This window comes from Argiope bruennichi, chromosome X1 (assembly GCF_947563725.1).
Source record: "Argiope bruennichi chromosome X1, qqArgBrue1.1, whole genome shotgun sequence".
In the NCBI taxonomy this organism is placed as follows: domain Eukaryota; kingdom Metazoa; phylum Arthropoda; class Arachnida; order Araneae; family Araneidae; genus Argiope; species Argiope bruennichi.
Genome location: NC_079162.1, coordinates 46,609,179 through 46,630,883, shown reverse-complemented (window position 1 = coordinate 46,630,883; position 21,705 = coordinate 46,609,179). Strand labels below are relative to the sequence as shown.

The following is a 21,705-nucleotide window of genomic DNA, read 5'->3' as shown; positions in this document are numbered from 1 at the left end:
TAGCTCTTGTATAATGTTCAATTGATTCCAGTCCATCACTTAAATTATCCGTGCTCACATTATCCGTGCCCGGAATTTTTACTATAGAGTTCAAAATTTAGAAATTAGTTAACACTATTCTTCTCTATATGCTTCTCTTTAACCATCAATATGTAAAATAATTCAACATGGACATAATTTGTTCAATTTTGAGAAATCGAATTGCTATAGAATAAAACATATAGATAGAAAGTCCATCTATAATCTATTCTTCATCTTCAGCATCAAGGAATTGTCACAAACTGAAAACTCATTGAAAAGTATAGATTAGATAAGGTATGGAGATGGTACCCAAAATTATATTTCTTGAAATACTTATACATTTTCTATGCTGCAAGAAAGTTCACCATTTGCATGTTATTTCAGAAATGTCAAAAGTTATTTTCAGTTGAACGTTATTTTCAATTAGAAAAGCCGAATATCTACCATCCCACCTAATTGGCTTAAAATTCTTCTTAGCTTTAGTATTCGAAAGAAAAAACTAAAACTAAAATCTAAAATATGAAAAATAATTACTATCTTTCCACAAAATTTCCTTTCCTTAAATCTCAAATAAGCCGATATTGACCCAAAATCCTTTCCTTTATGCAATAAAATAATCAAAAAATATTCTTATTCATTTTATGCAAAGAAGCTAGCAATTTTTTAAAGTTTTCATTAGTGCATTTAGTTTTTTCGGTAGAGTGAAATTTTTATTAGCCAGCGATACGTTTTTTAATAGGAATATAGAACCTGGAGATAAAATCCAATATTCTTGAATTCTGTTGTAGAATATTGTAAAGGAAACCTTTTACAGTAAATGATTATTTATATGCTTGTATTAAATTCCAAAAATGGTTTAATAATATATATACCGAAAAGCATTTTCAAATCGTCGCTTGATAAGAAATATTATTTATATAAATTTTACGAATGAAATAAATACGTGAATCTTTCGCAACCAATAAACGTTTTTTTTTTTTTTTTTTTTTTTTCCACATTCGTTATGAACATGAGATCATATGATGCGCAGATGTAAAAAAAACACTATATCCGATCTTGGTGGAAAAAATTGTTTTTCTTCCTTTTGAAAAACTTCCGAAATTGAATCGTGTGGTGTTGAATAGTAAGCGAATAACTGTTTATATCATTTTCTACATCTGTTAATCGAAAAGATAGATAAATGATTTTACCACAATTTTTTCCCGAAGTTGTTAAAAATGCTTTATATGGTGTAAATTACAGAAGATGTTTGAAATGCGTTTATTGGTATTAGGATATGGAATATATATATATATAACACAGTACTGTATTTTACTAGAAAAAGTATCGATATTATATATGATGTGAAACATATCATTCAAAGATGTTCTTAGAGGAAGGTATAAGCATTTATGATGATTCCTATTTATCAACATAAAAATGGCTAAAATTGAATAATATATTTAATGTAAAACAGTATTAAATATATTTTAATATTGTTTTGAGAAAATAATGGAATAAAAGTGAGTTATGAACACACGTAAATGCAAATTCATTTTTTAAATTACAGATAATAAATTTCAAACACCGAAGGTAATATATATTAAATCTGTAATTGTATTTTAACGCTAAACTAATTTATTTATTTAAAATAGATGTCTCTCGAAATATTTTAACACTATTTCTAGAAAACAATAGAATGAATGTTAATCAGCAAGTTTCAGCAAATTAACATTCCTACGTCGAAACATTTTTTTAAAAATATTTATTCCTTTCTTTTGGGATTAGAATTAAAAATTAAAATTTATTGGAAAGCAACAAACACAGCTAACATTTACTAAACAGTTTTTTAACGTTAAAAATTCGCTATGACGACGAATTTCTTGAGCATACGCGTTATCTATCTTTGATAAACAACGAAGGGTCATTTGATTTTAATTTTTAAGCTTATTAAACAGGCAAAAATCTTTTATCAAATTATGTACCTCATTAGTTTAATTGCATCTTAATTAAATTTGAAGAACTTCTCGAAAATGATGTCAAGAAGTTGGTACGAACAATTGTTAATGAAATGTGATTCATTAATCAATATATAAAAATCACATTTGTTTGAAAGTAAAAAAAGAACCGCGTACATTAGAATTCTGTCCTCTTACATATGCTGTTATTCACTGCGCAGTTTTAATTTTATTTGATTAAAAGATGCGAGGCAGCTTTTCTTAACGTTGTGGATCATTAACTGACTTGTTACTAAGTCACGCAACCAAAGAAATCAATTTATTATGTTGGTAACTGCTGCTGCTTCATTATGACATGATGTTAATTGGATTAAGCATCCTATTAAAGTAGCAAAAAAATCATTAACTCATCGGCAGTAAGATTTCATCAATAAATAATAAATTATATGCAAATGAATCAACTTATCATTTTATTAATTAAAGGTAAAATATTCATTCCTAGATAATGTAAAGGAAAACGAAATTTCGGAAATATTCTTTTTTTCAAGATAAATGGATAAACAAATAATCCATTTTTGGGTTTGTGGTTACATTTAGAAAAATATCTAAAAATCATTAAAATTATTTTTGAACAATTAATTATCAATTAATTGTTCAAAATAATTATTTGCTAATTACAGCCTATTTCTTATTTCGCCGAAAGAAATTTTGATAATTAAGATTCTTCATAAATATTTAATTTAAATGTAAAGATTTAATTGAAATGTATTTTATAAATGCAATTCACAAATGTTTAATAATTAAAGAAATCAGCGCCCAATTAAAGTATAAATGAGCTTCCCATATTGACATTAATTTCTCTGAAATTGTGAAAATTTAAGCAGTAATTGGAAATATTTAAGAAATTATAGTCATAAAAATAAATGGAAACATAAAGAAATCTTTTTCATTGTAAAAAATTATGTATAAACACACTGCGCGATAGATTCAATCAGATCTAAAATCCAGAAAATTAATAAAAATATTTAAGTATAATTTACAATAAAATTATTTATGTGGTTACTTTATAAAACAGGATAACAGTTTCACATAGGATATGACATATATTCCCGTAATATAAAGAAAAATATATAAAAAGAATGGAAAAACCTCATGAAGAAGCTTTAAGTTATTTTACAGTTACAAAAAGAAATCAGAATAATGAAATAAATTGAGAATATTTATTATGCTGTTCCATAACAAAAGGTCAAAAAAGGCTTAATAAATGCAAATTGAAGTGCCATAAAATATGCTTTCTCAATGTTTTAAGTCCAAATACGAGTCAAATTAAAATATATTAATTTTTACAAAAAGCCTCTACAATAATCATGACTGGTCTTCAGGTACGTTATACCTGAAGATCATAGCATCTACAGACCAGTTGTCGATTGCCTATTTCTAGACAGAACTCATAAATCTTAACAAAAGTTAATAGTATTTTTATGTAAGAATATATTACACCCGGCTGGAAGTTTTGAATGCCTATGAACTCAAGAAACGTGCATTCGTTATATGTAATTAAAATGCGCGTAACTTATTTTGCCTAATCGATCTCATGATATCCTTCGCTTTCTCAACGGGGAAGAGCATTTATTCATTCACTATCATTGAAAATATTTTATTAGTTCAAGAAGTTTTTGAATGAACTAACTAATCTAATTTATTAATCTAACTTAAAAGTACCCTTCCGCATCCTGGTATATCGTACCAGTTAGAGGAAATGATTACCACCGCATTACTGTCTCAAAACACTAAGCGAGCATAATTTTTCTCATACGTTGCGTATATTTCATTCTCCATGTGTCTTGGTTTAATTTATCGAATGAATTATTCTTTTAAGAACTTAAAACTAAACTTTAAATAGAAACGATGCCAGATTTACATATTCTTTAGTTAAAATTAAATTTGAGGATGGGAAGTAATAGGAAGAAAATTTTGTGTGAAAGTAAATTCAGCTCCGTAAGCCCTCTTGCCATAAATTTTGTGCAAGCCTTTCGCTTTCCACGCTTGAAATGACGGTTACGGAAGAGGCCTCTCCACGGTAATCCACTCCAATAATTAAACTTTGCTAATTTCGGCACTTCATTTAAGAGGAAGCAATTGAACGCCTCATGCGAAGAGAGGGTACTTTTTTTTTACTTGAAAATTAACTATATTTCGCTGAGTTTCGACTTATTCTAGCTACGTCAACAGAATTGGAGCTTGTTAATTGAGTAAATTGATTTTTAATTCATACAATAGGAATTTTAAAATAAATATAGTAGTCATTTTTACTTTCTCCTATACGAAATATATAAAACATTGCAATTATGAAAAAATTCGAACTCGTGATTTTGACGAATTTCCTCAGTTCAGACCTACCCGAATTCGAAACACATTTTTGGCATCGAGTCTGTCTCTCTGTGAATAAGATAACTCAAAAACACTTTGAGCTAGACGGATGAAATTTGATATATGGACTAACGACCCAATTTGTAGATTTCTGTCACAGTTTGAACAAAAAAAAAATTCTAGAGGAAGTCCGTCTCTTTGGTTGTTCGAATATAAGCAAACGTGACAAGTAGGAAACCAAGAGAATTGTAGGAATAAAATTTGTTACACACATTTATCGTCTGAATTATAAATAAGGATTACATTTTTGACCAAATCAGTAAAGGGACTCTCAGTCTGTCGGTCTGTACCTCTTTATCTATGTAAACTCAAAAACATCAAGATTTAAATAAATGAAAATCAGCATGTGATTTTGCGGCTACGATTGCAAATTTTTAATTTAGTGTTAAATTTTAGTTTACAAATAACGTCCACAATAAATAACAAGTTTTCTGATACTAACTGTATACCAGCGATTAATCGCCAGATTCCACGCTAATAGGCCCTTTCGTAACTAACGCTTGCCAACGGCATGTAGTTATAATATACAAGTATATATATTAGAAAGCATGAGCAAATGATTTCGAGGGGACACTCCCATTAGTTATTATACATATTGTCATCATAATAGAAGCTTGAATAACAAACTTATTTAATTTTACTATAGAATTTTACTATCAAGTTTGTTGTAAAAGATTATAAATTTTGTTACATAGAAAATTTGAAATCTGTCAAAATTGCCGCTATTTACTCTTTAACATGACTGGAATTCTATGAATATATATAAAAAAATATTTTAATCATCAAAAAGCTCGACTTCGAGATTTTAATGTATACAATTTCACTTATATACCTTCAGTCCGAAGAAAAAGAATTTGGAATTATGTCTACTTTTCTGTAAACAATATAAATAAAAAATGCAACAAGTTGCACAGGCTACATTTGATAAGCGGTTTTTACACCAAATTAGAAGAACTCTACCAAAATGAATTGGAACGAAAAATGAATAAATTCCGTCTACGGAAGTCTATCAGTCAATGCACATGTGAATATTGTAACTCGAAAATGTAAAGAGCTTAGTAAATGAAATTCATGTGAATATTGTTACTCAAAAATGTAACGGGCTTAGTAAATGAAATTGGCATTTCGATTTCTCAACAGACATATATTCGTAATCAAATTTCCTATGAAATCGCTGCAGGCACTAATTGTCTGCAGATCTATTTATTTGTATGCTTGTGAAAGCAATAAATAAAAGATGAACAATCCGCATAAAATAAAATTGACATTCAAATGACAGTCAAATTTAATTAGAATTTTTTAAAAAATCATTATCTACAAAGCAGACACAAAATGTGCTATATTGATAAATATACAAAAAGACGACAAAAGAACATTCCTCCGCTGGTTTTCTCCTTTATATGTAAAAAGTAAAATACTTTTGAAATGAATTGAATTACTAATTTTTCTCATTATAATGTGTAAACTAAAATCTTCTGTGCAGGCCACGGGATTTGAATGCTTAAAAGTGATACACTTTTTTAAAAGCGAGACACTTTTTACTTTAAAAAATGTCCTTTTTAAAGAGGAATCTATATAAAGCCAATAATAAAGGTTTGCTTTAAAAATAATTTATTTTAATTATGTTCTCGATAGAATAAATTACTTTGCATTAATTTTTACTAATTATGAAAGTCTGTATAAATAACAAATTCTTTATTTTCCGGATTAATAAAGTGAAACTTATTTACAACATATTTTTTTAAGAGAAATCCTTCATTAAATCAGTTTTTTTTTAACTATCAGAGATATCAATTTAATTATACTGTAACAGAAGGCAGACAATGTATTTTTTTCCTTATGTTTAAATGAACAACTAACGAATTTCAATGCTGCAGTCTAAATTTTTTAATCGATTTATTATGCTAACGGTGCATTTTCTCTTTAACTATTTAAGCAATAAGTACATTTAAAAATCGTAAACATGACCAAAAATTAAATAAAAAATTTTCTTATTTAAAGCATGAAAATCAAGAGAAAGGTTTAAAATGTTACGAGAAGCTTCGATGCTTTTTATTCTCATTTTTCACTAATTTGATATTTAATTAACTAAATTGAAAAATCTCAAAACTTTCTATTGTATATCACATTTTGATATGCTATACACAGAGGAAAACATTTCTCACTAAATAAAATTAATTTTCATTTATAAACCTATATTTTTAAATTTCTATGATTTTAAGACATAATGTTGATTTCTACTGCATTTTTTCGAACATTGATATTTTATTATTTCGATAACCATTTTTCATTATTTTATAGATCGGTTTCATGCACAATAATTTTGAGATCGTGTAATTTTCATAAAAATAACCTAAGTTCATATTCAAAGAAGATATTCAACCTATCATCGTTTATACTTACACACCTTATAAACAACTAATAAAAGGAATATCTTTTAAATAAATAAGACGATTTTTCAAAAAAAATTGCCCTCAACTCTCACCAGTCTTGTTAATCTGCTCGGGAATGTTTGTTTATATCGCTGTGCAAAAAAATCAAGCTAATTAACTAAACACTGAGCCACAAGTGATGGCAGTATGTAGGAAAAAGTTGCATAAATTCTTAATATGACTATGTAATAATTGATATTCATACCATTGTCAGGGAATTATGCTTGAAATGAATAAAGAGTCAGTGTCTGAGTTATATAGAAATTTTATAGCAAACAATTATATGCTAACATATCATTTTATTTTACATGGATGAAAGAAGGCTTTTTTCCTGACGATAAATAAAAAAGTGCATGTTGAAAAAAATTTTCAGTGCGCAAAGAACGATATTTTTTAAATTAATTTGATTAACCAAATTATACTTATTTTGAAACATAAAACATTTTCAAGAAACAATCATTAGCCTAACTACATGCGAATCATAGTATAATGTAAGTAAGATACAATCTTATAGAGCTGAAACTACTGAATCAGTTTTCAATATTACTATAAGTAACGTTTAAAGATTAAGAGAAAATTCGAAAATTTACTTAAATGTGCAAAAAGTACTATGTAATGCAAGTATGATTCACTCGTTCCTGTTTTTAAATTAATGAGAGACAAATATATACTAGATGATCAACGCATTAGAAATTAAACACACAACTTGCTTTTATGTTTTTTGCCCCCCGTAACAAGCTAAAACCACATAGAAAAGTATATTCGGCAATGCCACCTGGATAAGCTAAAGGACGTTTTTTGCCAGAGCGTCGCAGTTAAGTTTTGGCTTTTCGCCATTTTAAAATTCTGATTGCGCCCAAAAAATATGATACAGTTCGCAATTGTTCAGGTCGTAGTTTGATGCCCTTATCACAAAAATTATGCATGCTATAAACGTCTGAAATGTCAGGAACTTGCAAGAGGGTTCGCTAATACATGCGTCGAAGTTGTGCATTTACATATAAATTTGAAGAGTTTGTTGTCAATGTCAACGTGTGCACTATCTGCGTAAGTGTTTAGTATCCCCAATTAAAAAAAATCCATGAGTTTTTTTCTATTTTTACACATTTTTTAACTCATACAAGTGTTTTTCTTCTAAGTAAAATCCTATCTGACTCTGGCTTGTTTAGGTACTTTCTACATCAATTAAGAGTTTGTTCACTGAATTTCGTTTCATTGAGTATATTATGCGCCTATTGTTACATTAGATGCTTAACTTTAATTTTCAGTGAAGTGCATATTGTCAAAATCTAATCATATCTTTTACTATCTAATTAAAAAACTGATTTATTTTTCCTCAAATGGAAGTGGTAAAAAATTAAATGTAAAAGAGGTTAAAAAATTCATTCTTACAATAATAAAATACTCGAATAAATTTTAATTTAATAGCTTTATTTCAATGTGACATTTGTATTTTAAGCTGCAGGGGGTGGGTAATTATGAAATAAGAACTTTGAAATAGTGTCAGTTCTGACCAATAACCATGTCATTCACTCGCCCAATTATCTTAAACATGTATAATAATTTCACACTTCTAATAGTTGTGAATTCTAGTAAAAGTAGTCATAACAATTTTTCTTAAGAGCATAATCATGTATGGTTTCAACAAATGCAGATATTCTTAAATTTTGTTTTATTACATGCAATTATATATAAATTAAATACATAGGGTGCAGCAGGGAAATGAGGAGATACAAATATGTTCTAAGGAAAATAAATTTTTAAAAAAAGTATTATTTGTAATTTATAATTAATGCTTAGAAATTTGTTTCGAATGCTTATTATGGCTCAAAGCAATCAATTGTTTGAAAAATGAGATTTCTTACGGCTATCTGTCCCTCCTTTTTTCTCACAATATACAGTTAATATTCTTTCGAGGAAAATAATCTAATCTTACCGAATTACATGAATAAAAGAATCTGGAATACTACGTGCCAAATTAAAATTAGCTTTAAATGCACACAGATCAACCATTTATTTGCCATTGTTTTTGTAAAAAATTTTTTGAAGAGAGTTTTTATTTGAATCGTTCACTAGTCTCTCCTTCGTAGCTGAATCAACGTGAGGGAAGCTCAAATTAATTGCTTGGGAAGCACTCTCAGTTTCCAAGCGCTGAGTGGACCAACATTACTTTCAAATTTCAACTGAATAATCTGTAGAATCTCAACAATTGAATGAAGTAATATGATTATTAAACGCCCACTATCGTTAAATACTGTGATGTTATCGTAGACAACAAACGCAAATCCTCAGCATCAACAATATGACAAATCTTTTACATCAAATTTTGAGCAGAATTACTGACTTCACGCGGTGACCGAAAAAAAAAATCAGGTACAATCTTTATTTCACAGTCGCTGAAAGAATGATCTTTCATTGAGCAGCAGTTTGGGTCTATTTACTTTCAACTCGGAAATCAAGAATCCTTACTTAAACATTTCTGTTGTATTCTGCAGAATCAGTATTGAAATATTTCATTTATACCCCGTCCAAGTGGAAGCAAAAGCAATCTATGTTAGAGCATCTAATCATAATACGTGAAGCTATTTCCAGAATTTGATATTCTGAACAGTGGACATTGAGAGGAAATGTTTCCGCTCTGAAATTAACCATTGAGACTTCTTTCTTGAAGACAGTAAAGATCTAATTACAATTTTCAAACAATACCAACAGTTTCACAAATGGGCTCAAAATTAAAGAAGAAATTAACTTCGTATTTTTGGCTTTCCAAAATGACAAAATTATCCGACAACGGCTCGGAAAATTGAGGGAAAATATCTGTCTTTTATGCAGGCTTCTAGCCATTAAAACGAGTGTAAATGGTTTGGAACATACTGAAACGATTATAATATATGGAGTAACGGCGAGTTCAGCTATAAGGCAATCTCTTCATATTCAGCTTCAAGCACAGCAATTCAATAAAGGCGACCCATTTCACTCACTCCCATCTCTGTTCAACTAGGATGTGCTGAAGTTCATGTGGAAATAAAAAATGAGGCACTTCTTTGACCAAACAGGTTCCATTTACCTGTAGGAACCTTCCTGTAATTTTTTTCTTTGAAAAACTTTTTTAAACGTATCTTCATTAAAAAAAAAATTTAGTCTTCAGCATCAGCAAGAAGAATGAGGCAACAATTCAGTAGAAACAAACATTCATCAAAATATGCCCAAAGTTCCTCTGAATCCAACTCCACGGAACAAGCAATATAACATTTCTGCAACCTGTCACGGCTTATTCCCCTCATATTTCAAATGATTTTATATAAAAGATTCTGATAGCTGTGGAGAAAGGAGAGTTCCACTTAATTACGCCCCTGATTATCTACTAATCATGCTTTTTCCATCTAATCCAGCTTTCCCAAGAACTGAATCAATCTGATGGAACAAAATATAAAAAAGCAAATTGTCCGATCATACATCAAGAAATCTCGCGCATCTCCTTCGAGATAAACATGTTATCTATTCCTCAGATTCAGGCTCAGAGTAATTTTTTCCCTCCTACCTAAACACAGTTTATCTACATCAAGGTTTCACTAATTTTCAAAACCAAGCAGCTTCCTCACACAAATAAGATTTTGCACCCTATTCCATGAACTCATTATTCTTTACCAAACGTATTCTGTACTATATAATTTAAGTGATGATGGAAACTTTAACATGAAACTTCTTTTTCTTTTCAATAAAACTTTCCTCTCATAGTATTTACATTCAACTAGCAGAGACCATAAGCAATTCTGAGTCTAGTTATATACTGTGATGGAAACAGAAGAGTCTGCGGCCCCATCTATTTTTGAATGACTAAATAACGTTATCAACGCAAATGAAAGCTTCTTTATTTGAAGGAAGAAACACATTTATGAAAACATAAGATGTCAAAGGTTAAAAAAATCTTTTTGCAGTTTCCACAGGATTCTTCTGCACATTCTTATCTCTAGTTGTCTTTCTTACTTTCTTTTTCTTTCATACAAAGAGGAAATATCAATCGTCAAAGAATCGGGCCTCGAGACTGGGATGCCTTTTCTCGTCTTAGGAAATACATTTTCTCGTTTTAGATTTTCTTGAGTGCCAAGAAATTGTACTTCTGAAAGTGTACCTCAAGGAACACGATAACTCAAACTCATAACGAATTGAGAAAAAATATTGACATGTTGTCTTTATATCAAAATAATACTTTCTATCAAATATTAGACAAATTCCGTCTACAGGAAGTATGCCCGTCTATGCTCCCATATACAAAACTATAAAATAGAAACTCAACAATTTAGATGGATGCAATTTGATATGTAATTTTATGACCAAAAATGCATATTTGAATCAAAATTCGTAGCAAATTGGTCAACGGTAGGCAATCCAAATTGTGAATCTGATTCTATTTCTTAAAATGATAAGTTAAAAGTAAATATGACAGAGTTTGTAAATATATGATAAAGTGAGAGGAAAACAATTGATTGATTACTGCTGCACCCTACATAGGTTGCCCCAAAAAAGTAGAATAAGAGGTTATTTACCTAAATATTGCACATAGACATATACTTTCAATCACAAAGCATTTTTAAATGTGAGCAATTGTATTAAAACAATTTGATTTTCATGACAGTTAATAAGTTAAAAAAATTAAATTTTTAGAAGGCCTCTATTGTGTAAAAGCGTCAATTAGTAAAAAAGTGTTTTTTTACTTATGCAAAGTTTCATGCTTATATCTACAAAATTTGCAGAGATAAGGTTAATTCTAAATTCAGAGGGACTTATCAAAAATTTAAACAGAAACGGTTATTTGAGAAATGCAAACTTACTGAATACAGAAAAGTATCAAACCCAAATATTTGTCTAGTAGAACATCAATCAATCATCGTGAGTCGAAAGAAATTTGTTAATCGCACATACTGCTGTTCACTTTGAGTGATCGATAGTTGCAAATTCTGCTTAATAAAGAAGGGACGGAAAATTTGAGAAATCGAACGTATAAAGTACTTCAGAGAAGTAGCACAATTCCAAACTAGGAAAAAATTCTTTGATAAAAATAATGTATCTGATATTAAACTTTCCCTAAAAAAGACGCATCCCATAAAGAGAATGTTTTGAAATGTTAATGCTTTATTCTGAATGTAAATGTAAAGGAATTGCACATGTATGCAATTATTGTCAGAAGAATGTAATTTTGTTTATGTATCGAAAATGTTCATTTTGAACAAGTTTTGCAAACAATGCAATTGATGTTTTATTTGGCAGTTTTTTAAGTTTCAATAAGTCAATAAATGCATTATTGTTTTCTAATTTCTCCATTTTAATAACTTATTATGATATGTACAATAGTCCTAAAATGTACAATGAATGTACTCATTCAGATACCAGTCTGAGGAACGAAAAAGTGGTCCAAGTGAATAAATGTACTGCTAATACTCAATTTTTGTAAATCAAAGCTTTAAAATTTGTGTGAACATGAATGAATGTAAGAGAAACATTTTACTAACTGATGCGTTTAACTATGGAGGACCCATAAAAGAATTTTTTGAAACTTTTTTAATCATCATTACAGACGGAAAAGTGTTTTCATACAACTTCTCATTTTATTTAAGGAAACTTCATAACTACAGTTGGTCATCGAATGAACGAGCCCCTGTTTAACCAATGTCGTGATTTAACGAACTTTCCTCCTTCCCCGATTAAAATGAAAACAAAATCCCCTAATTAATGAATAATTTACCCCGAATTAACGAATTATTTCAACAGTTGAAAGAATTTCTTTTAGTTTGGGTTAGAAAAATGTTAGATTGCTTTTCAAATGACTATAGAATCCGTCTGGTCAGGAATAGATGAGCAATTCCTTGCAGATGAGTATATTATGCGAATTTCATGTTGATCGGATAGGGATTTCCTTTCTTATCATTTCTCACTCCACAACTCAGAGAAATGAAGTGCACTGAAAGATTGATTTTGCAGAACATTTGATTTTTGAAACATTGTGAAGCATGGAAGACTGTTCAAAACGAAAATGCCTTTCTTTGAAATAAAATCTTAAAATTTTACCAGAATTTGACAAGAACGTTGGGTAACAAAACGCTTTAGCAAAATGCTTTGAAATATCTACTTCGGCATTAGCTAAAATTGTTAAACAATGTGCAGAAATTGAAAAAGCATCTGCAGAATATGGTAAAGATAATCGAAAATAAAGCCATCGAAAGTCACTTCTCTTTGTGTTCTTGAATATGACTTAGTGGAATGACTCAACATATTTCATGCTAAGAAAATAGCTATTACTAAGCTTCTGATCAAAGAAAAATCCCTTTAATTTGCCGAAACGAATAATTTGGAAGACTTTTCTGTTCAAATGCTTGGATCGATCATTTAAAGAAAAGATACGACGTTGTTCAAAAGAAAGTGCTCAGAAAAAAAGTGGATGTAAAAGAAAATGAAGTAAAATGCTGGAACGAACAGTTGCTCAGCGGGATTGAAAGGTATTCAACATTTCAAATGCAGATGAAGCAGAATTGTTTCGATTTACAACTCGATAAAGCATTTTTATCGAATTGAAAAATAGTTTGGAGCGAAAAAGAGCAAAATGAGGATTACGCTTTCCTTCCTTGCGGTTAATGATGATGGAACTGATGAAGTAATTGAATTCATTTAAGGGAATTGAAGTCATTTGTTATTGGAAGGGCAGTCAAAGCTGCGATGTTTTAAAAACAGGAAGACATTACTAACAAAATACGCAACAAACAAACAAAAAAACTGGATGGTTTCTTCCTCATCTGTAGATTTTTTGGCTTCTTTAGATAAGCTTATGAAGATACAAAGAGAGATATTCTTTTGTTTATCCATCAACGTCCCACACATCCTCCAATTTGCAATTTAAAAAACATCAAAATAATGTTTTACCTACAAATTGCGCAAATATGCTTCAGCCACTTTACCTTGTAAAAACAATCACAAAATGTTTCTTATGAGAAAAATAATAACATCATTGGGCAAAAATGCGAAGGAACGATTCAAAGTCAATATTTTGGACGCCCTTCGTTTTGCGAAACATTCTTGGGACCAAATTACTAAAAATATAACTGAAAAATACTTCCAGAAAATGTGATTTCCAGACCCACAAGTGGAAAATTGTGAAAATGATGAAATCATCTTTCCATTTGATCTTTCAGAAGTCGTTTGGAAAAAGTATCTTCTGGGATAGACTTAACAATTACGTCACATGCGATGATGGACTGTGGATCTATCTGTGCAACTGAACTTTATGAAAATATCGATTTATTGGAAGCAATGAATAACGATTCTGATTCAGAAATCGATAATGAAAATCCTATTAAAACTAACTTTTTTATGCTTTAGGTGATTTGCAAGGTAAAAATATACCTAATGTAGCAGAATCAAATGGCGCTATATTTTCTTCTCACTCTTAAGTTAAAACAGAATTTTTTCTACCCAGAAATCAAGTAAATGTCAAACGTTATTCAATACATGTTTTTGAATTTTGAATTAAAATGTGTTTAATTTTTTGCTGTATTTTTAGCTGCTGAATACAAAGTGTAAAATTTCTAAGGATGGATAATTTTGTGTAAGTTCTTATAGGGATATTCGTTAAAATAAATGCAGAATTTTTTCATTTTTTTAATATTATTTTGGACTTTAATACTACGAATGACTCCTGATTTAAAGAATACACCTTTCGGTTCCCAGAAATTAGCTAAATTGAGGTCCAACTGTATATGAATAGGTGCAATATTTTGGAAAATAAACACTCGATTCCCTTTTTGGGACACCCTGCATATACGTCACATATGCACATCAGTTAAAAATATCTTTAATGCTCTTGCATTGAATAAAAGATTTATATTAATAGGCAAAGTTAACAAAGCATATTTAGAGCTTCTACTGATTCTACTACTGTTTGTTATTACAATTACATAATATATTTGAAGAAAACTTACTATGGAAGTCATTCTGTTGTGTATATAAGGGCCTGAAGAATTTCGAATGTACTTCCTTCTTCAGAGCTAAAAATTTCTTACCTGTTAGGAGAAAAAAATAAAATTAAAATGCATTCAACCATTAATGGAACATTTTATTTCTTTGCTGTTATAAGCAATTGAAATACATCATATATAAAATCTTCAGAAAATAAGTATTTCTCTTTCCTATTGCGCTACGATACTGTTATAGTTTTTATCTTCTTTTTTTCCAAAGGCTCTGGAAATCTGATTTGACGCTTCACTGGTTCAATCAAGTTTCTTTTAATACGTTTCGGTACTGCGTTTCATTTTCTTTTTATATTTTCATATTTCAATTGTAGTTTAAATTCATCGACAATTGAAAATCTTTTTTTCTTCTTTTTCTCGAAGATAGTTTAGTTTCGCATTTTATTTCAAGTGATTTTTACGCTGCATTTTCTATTAAAAAAGGCTGAGATAACAGCCATTTTTCTCTTATTATATACGAAATAGACAAGAAATAAAATAAATAAGAAACAAATTTCCATAAACGGAGCTCTTGAAACTGTGAGACGTTTCAAGATTTCTGTATTGAAACATTTTCTATTTTTATTATACGATATTTTTCATTTTGCTTGCAAAAAGGCGATTCATAGAACCGGAAAATTATTACAATTCTGTAATCAACTTTACAATCATTTTCTCTAAATATTTTTGCACCCCAAAATTAATATTCATTATTTTATATTTTAAAATAAAAGTGTTAGATTGCTTCATTTTACAAGGATTTGGGATTTTTTCTGCTACGCCACGCTTAAAAATTGGATTTTATTCTACTCGTCTCAAATCAGAAATTCTTGATTGCAAAAAACGACATACATCGTGCTATTCTTTATGGAATATAAGATTTATTGGTTAGCAGTTTTTTTTTTTGGTTTATTACAAAAAAAATATTTATTAAAAACGGAATATTTATAATTTACAAAATAAAAGTGTAATAATTTTAATTTTTATTAATTACAAATTCATTAAGTTCCACTCATTTGTACTTTTGTATTTTGCACTTTTCGACTCATTTGTTAATTTACCACAAAATTTGGAAAAAAGTATTAAAAATGTCAATTTTATTTGCAAAAGCATTAATTTAAGCTAAAATAAATTTAATTAAAATAGTTTATAAGCACACATTTTATTAAAGCAGTAAAAAGTAGAATTCCAAAACTTTATTTATTTTCTAAATTTAATTTTGATATTAATTATTTTTTAACTCATTTCTAAGCGGCGCCACTCGTCCAAAATCAAAATTTAATTTAGTGATTAACTAATAATTAAGATCCGAGATTATTAAAGCAATGAACTATCGTTTAGAACTTACAACAAGTACTAGAACTAAGTACAAGACTTCATAGCCTTAAAACACCAAGAAGCAAGTGAAAAATCGATTACAAAATCCCATCTTTACAAATAAGTTAAATAAAAGTGAATAAAAATATATAGCAAGTAAGAATCAAATACAAACATTTCAAATGGATATCAAGAGAAGAAAAAAGGCATTAATATAAAGAGGCTTAAATCGCGAAAATTCGTTATTATATTGAGTTTTCATTGTAAATTCATGCAAGATGTTAATATATTCCCTCCGGAGGCGAAAGATAATTGCCTTAAATTAATTTTAATTATAATTTTGATTTTAAATATTTTGTAGACAATAACAATACTATTAAAAAAATTATTTTTAGAGTAAAATGCAACTATTTTTTTAATTATTGGATGGATAATTATTAAAATATTAAATCTTTTATACATATACAAAAAAAGATCAAATATTTAAAACGTATTTTAGCTGTTTTTGTTACTGTGAATACACGATTCTAATATTGTGCTTCTAATTATTATTTCGTTTAAGGAGTTCAGCTTAAGCAAGTATAAGAATATTGATAATCTATTTGCCAAAACTATGCAATTGTTTTGACAAATTTGCTTTGTTTTAAACTGATTTTAAACAAAATGTATGAAACGACTCATCAAGAAAAGTATGACTATATATTTCGTTCGCATAAAATATTTAAGTGGCCTACTGAGTAAAAAGGGATTCCGTTTAAAGGGCAGATGACTTCCCTTTGAATTTAAGATAACAAGAATTTCAATGAAGATAATCTATAAGCATCTTCACTCAGTGTGTGGCCTCTCTTTATTCATATCTTGAGATCATCTCAAGGGGGAAAAGATAATCATGTAGGCTTCTTGAGATACAAAGCATCCCAGACTTTCTTTTGGCTATAGCAAGAATAATGTTTTGTGTGCCTTATTTATTAAATTTCAAGTGCAAGTTCCTTTTTGAGGAGTATAGAATTATCACGGTAAGGTACTTTAAAATGTTCAGCTTTTCTCAAACATATATTTCATTTTGAAAAATTATGGACTACAATATGCGTTCATGTTTCTTCCTTGTCATAAAATGCTGCATTTGTCTTTTTTTTAAAAATTATGCCGGAGATTTGCTTAGGCGAAATGCTGCTTCAAATAAATATGAATAACCCTTTCGCGTTAAAAATTCACCTAATGGAACCACATAGTAAATTTGCATGTCATTCGGCTTTTAGGTATTTAGTGTTCAGTTTAGAACACTTATTCATAAAATAAAAACTAAAAAAAATATCAGTTTATAGTGTGAACACATATATATTTATTGTTTAACTTTTTGTGTAGATGGTATTCAGTTTATATTCTATATTTTAAGAAAGAATCATAGATATATGGAGTTTAATTATTATTTTTCAGTAACTTTTTGATTTATATATTTTCTATATTTTTAGTAATATTCTTATTGACATTTTCAAATATAATTTCTCTTTTCCAGTCGTTTGGTTCTGTATTATTAAATAATTAGTCTAATATTACATTATTTTATAACATTTTTGTTTTACTTCTATTTGTAAATTACGCTAGCAGTTATTTTAGTTTCGCTTAATTTCTTAGATTTGATTAGAATGCTTTATTCATTTCATCACCCAATTTGAGGTTTTGCAAGTTTAGAGGGGGATTTTCATTATACAATATTATTAAATTTTTCATCTATAAACATCTCTTTCAATGCATATAACTATGGTATGTTTATTTCAATATATAATACAAAGAAAATTGGAATATAATATTTACAGAATAAATATAGAATAGAATTTGTAATTGGTTATTTTCTTTATTACCTTCACAAAAACCGAATCAAATCAATTTCAAACTGGAAATAATACTGGCTTTGAGTGTAGCAAAAATTTAAATAATGCAAAAAAAAATTTTCATAAAATTAATGCATTTCTTGTAGGTTTAAATATTTCTGAAATAGCAAAAAATAACGATAGAAACTCCAAAGAATTAAATTATTAACGTTTCTAAATGGAAACATTCTGTTTTATTAGAAAAAGATGGGCGGCAATTTTGAATTTAATCATAGAAAATCTTATTTGCTAAATAATGTTAAATTAAGAAATGCATCATATTTTGAGTCATCAAAAACTGCAAAACGTTATTTAAAACCACAGTTTTCTATTAAATATTTTATGTTACTTTTAGAAATTAAAATATTTTCAAATTCATCTTCTGATTTTGAGTGTCACTCTTTTTTTCTGGAGATAATTCGAAAATGTATTTAATTTTCCAATTAAGTTGTGAAATTCTAATTTAGACAAAAGAGAATCAAACTTTTGGCATTAACTAACAGAGAGAATTATGAGAACATTATTCATGAGAGTAGGATTATTTTTAAATTGTATTACAAACTGCATATAAATACAAATTTAATACCAAATTGTACTTATTAATATAAAAAACTTTTAAAAATACATTGCAAAATTAATTTATTAAATATTATGAAAATTTTTTAAGTACATAGCAATGCTTAAATTTTGCATAAACTTGAGAGTTAACTTTACTAATATATAACTTTAAACATCCGTCAAATGCATTAGATGATATTAGGTTTTTAAATAACCAAAAGAAAAGAATTGAAAATGCTTACGAATTGCTCTTCTTAATTTAAATTTTATAAGAAGAGGTAAAAATAAAAAAATATATATATACACTAAGGGACAGTCTTATTCTGTCTCTAAAATATGGTTTTTAAAACTTCTATTTTGCAATTCGTTATTTCTGAGTGTATATTTTTGTTCTGTTAATATATTAAACTCAAAGTCTATACAATGGAATATAAAGGAGCCAGTTGATTGGTTTTGGTTACATTGCTTTAAATTTGAAAGAAAAAAATTGCACTGAAAACATTTTCATAAAGAAAAAATATATATTTCAACAAGAGGTGTCCAAGCTCAAGAATAAATGCTTAGATAAATGTGTCGTTGATGATCAAGAAAAAATGCTTAGATAAATGTATCGTGAAAAGTAAAAAGCCGAAAAGGTAACGGGATAATACAGCCACTTAGCGGTTTTAGCGTTTGTTTAAGCTTTTAGAGAAATAAAAAAAAAGTGCTTTATTGTCTTTAAAAGAAAGATAAAAAGATTTCTCTGTAGCTTGCCGAGCTATATTAGACTCACAACATTTCTGGTGGGTGAAGAAATATGTGTTTGCTTGGATTACAGAAAGGTTATTCTTAACTCTGTCTTTTAAGTTCGCCCTTTTTTCGCGTATTTATTGAATTGAAAAAATGTAACATTTTATTAAATTTGATAGGATTTTTAATGCTCGTCCATAATTAGAGAGGGATTTTTAGTGCTCTTTCATAATTTGTCAAGTATATTTGCAAAACGTTTATGATTCCTACACGAATTGCAAGAGATTTTAGAAATCTAATTGCAGAGATGTAAGACCATTAGTGACTCTAGTATCTGTATGCTTTTTTTAATATTTATTTTGTTCTTTCTCGTTGTTGTTTATGGAGTTGATTTAAAATTTTTTCATCGTTTGAATTTTTCACAGCATTTAGGAGAGTTATATTTTTCGGAATGATTTTCATTTCTATTTGAATTATTTCGCTTAGAAATAAATTTTCTGTATATAAATATCGAAGTCGTGTTTACCTATTGTTTTTTTGCTTAGTTCAAATAAAATTCTTATGATATGGATTTATTAAGAAAGAATAGGAAAATATCCAAGTTGCTTCAATTGGTCATATTACCTTTATAAAAAGAATTACTATAAGATTTTAAATTTAGGAATAAAAATCACGATTGTAAACAAAATCTCTTGATAAATTAAAATAGAACTAATAACCTTTTTTCCAACATTTCCTCTGCCATAGTTGGAATTAAAAGTTGTCATATTATTCATAGGAATCTTATTTAAGTAAAGGATCAAGAAGGGATACTTATATAAGTATCAGTTATGGTTTCAAATATTAAAATGCAGAACAATGTGATTTTAAAATATGCTTCGAAACCGGGTATTTTATAACAGTAATAAATAAATCGTTTCGCTCTATTTAAAGCTCTAAACGTTAATTTCTTGCGTCCTTTCCAACTACTCATGTAATAAATAATACACATAAACTGAAAGATCAGGGCTGTTAAATAAAGCTGATGTCAGTATGATCAGATGACGAATTACTTCAGCTGAGACAATGGAATCCTGATAGCTTTGTAGCTCACAATTGAATTGGATTTTTTCACAAAGGAAAAATACTTCTGGAATAGCATCACATTGCCAGCAAGGAAAAACTTAACAATGCATCTTGGATTCCACGACTTCAATTATCCGCTATGAAATTCTTTCTTTTATCGTACTCAGATTCTACACTTTCTTCAAAAGGCATCAAAAGATTAAAGAAATCCTACCGAACTTTTTTTGTATTCATTAAGCTGTAAATCTCGAAGAAAGATCATAAAATGTATTCCAGAAATCAATAATAGCTACAATTAAAGTCAGAATAAAATATGAAGCATTAGGTAGTTAATATACTATAAATAATAATGATTTTTCAATATTTTTTACATTTGCTGAAAATACTTGGTAAATGGAAAAATGAAAATTTTCGCCTGTCTGCAAAGTATCTTGTTTAATTTATTACAATAATTTTTATCTATCTAATCAAGTTACATTATTTTATAAAGCTAAATAATTTTTATAAAAATTTCTATGATATCGCCTTGATGTTTACAATAATAATGTTATATAAATAAGATATATATGCCAAAAATGTTCAAAAATAATAAAAAAATGTTTATTCTACAGCAAATTCAGATCTTTACTATCTTTATCGAAGAAAGTCATATTTCACTTTGTCTTAAAGTGCAAATAACGTTTTACGAAGTCGTATGATAAAAAGATTTCCAGTAGATTAGAAGATATAAAAATATACACAAAGCAAAAAATAATTTGCTTCATAGAGAAAAAGATTTTATCAATGCGAATTGAAGAAAACATACCTTTATTTCTCTATGACACCTGTATCTTGTGAGAAAGGTAGAGAAATGATTTAATAAAAATCTAACTCTAGTGGACTATCAATTTGCTATCCATGTGCTAGTATTACATTTTATTTGCTCTAACAGAAAAATCATGCTTTGTGAAGACTGTCAGATTAAAAGAAATGCAAAATCCGTTTCAGGCAAATGGAATATCATATAAATTTAGATAAAAACAATTTTACATGAATTTTGAATAAGTTAATCATATCAATGCTTTTAGTATTTACATTTCAAATGTTTACAAGCTCCAGAGACTCATGTTGATTTTTATTTGTACTCCCGTTGTAACCGTAATTCAACTTTTCTTATGAAGAGAATAAAAAGTGTCGTTATAAAAAATATTCAACGAAAGCAAAATGCTTTGGAGACAAAATAAAATTTGATTTCACTGGCAAGTTTTTTATTTATTGCTTTTAAGATTTTACTTGTGTCTTTTGACTTCTCTTTTACAAAACCATTGCCTATTATTTTTGTCGTATTTCACGTGCAAAGTAATCTTTG

General features: G+C 28.3%; 1 protein-coding gene and 1 long non-coding RNA gene across 7 annotated transcripts in view; one reads left to right on the top strand and one right to left on the bottom strand.

The window, feature by feature from the left end:
* Positions 1-21,705, bottom strand: part of LOC129959014 (dual specificity calcium/calmodulin-dependent 3',5'-cyclic nucleotide phosphodiesterase 1-like) — a 601,405-nt gene that overhangs the window by 286,421 nt on the left and 293,279 nt on the right. The window contains exon 2 of one of the 6 annotated variants that reach the window (XM_056071782.1): positions 14,791-14,871. The exons of the other annotated variants lie outside the window; for them this stretch is intronic. Within the exon in view, the coding sequence (XP_055927757.1) occupies positions 14,791-14,871 (81 nt within the window). The remainder of the gene's footprint in view (positions 1-14,790; positions 14,872-21,705) is intronic. 6 annotated transcript variants of the gene reach the window in all.
* LOC129959016 (uncharacterized) overlaps positions 1-21,705 on the top strand; it is a 180,754-nt gene that overhangs the window by 45,582 nt on the left and 113,467 nt on the right. The window lies entirely within an intron of this gene.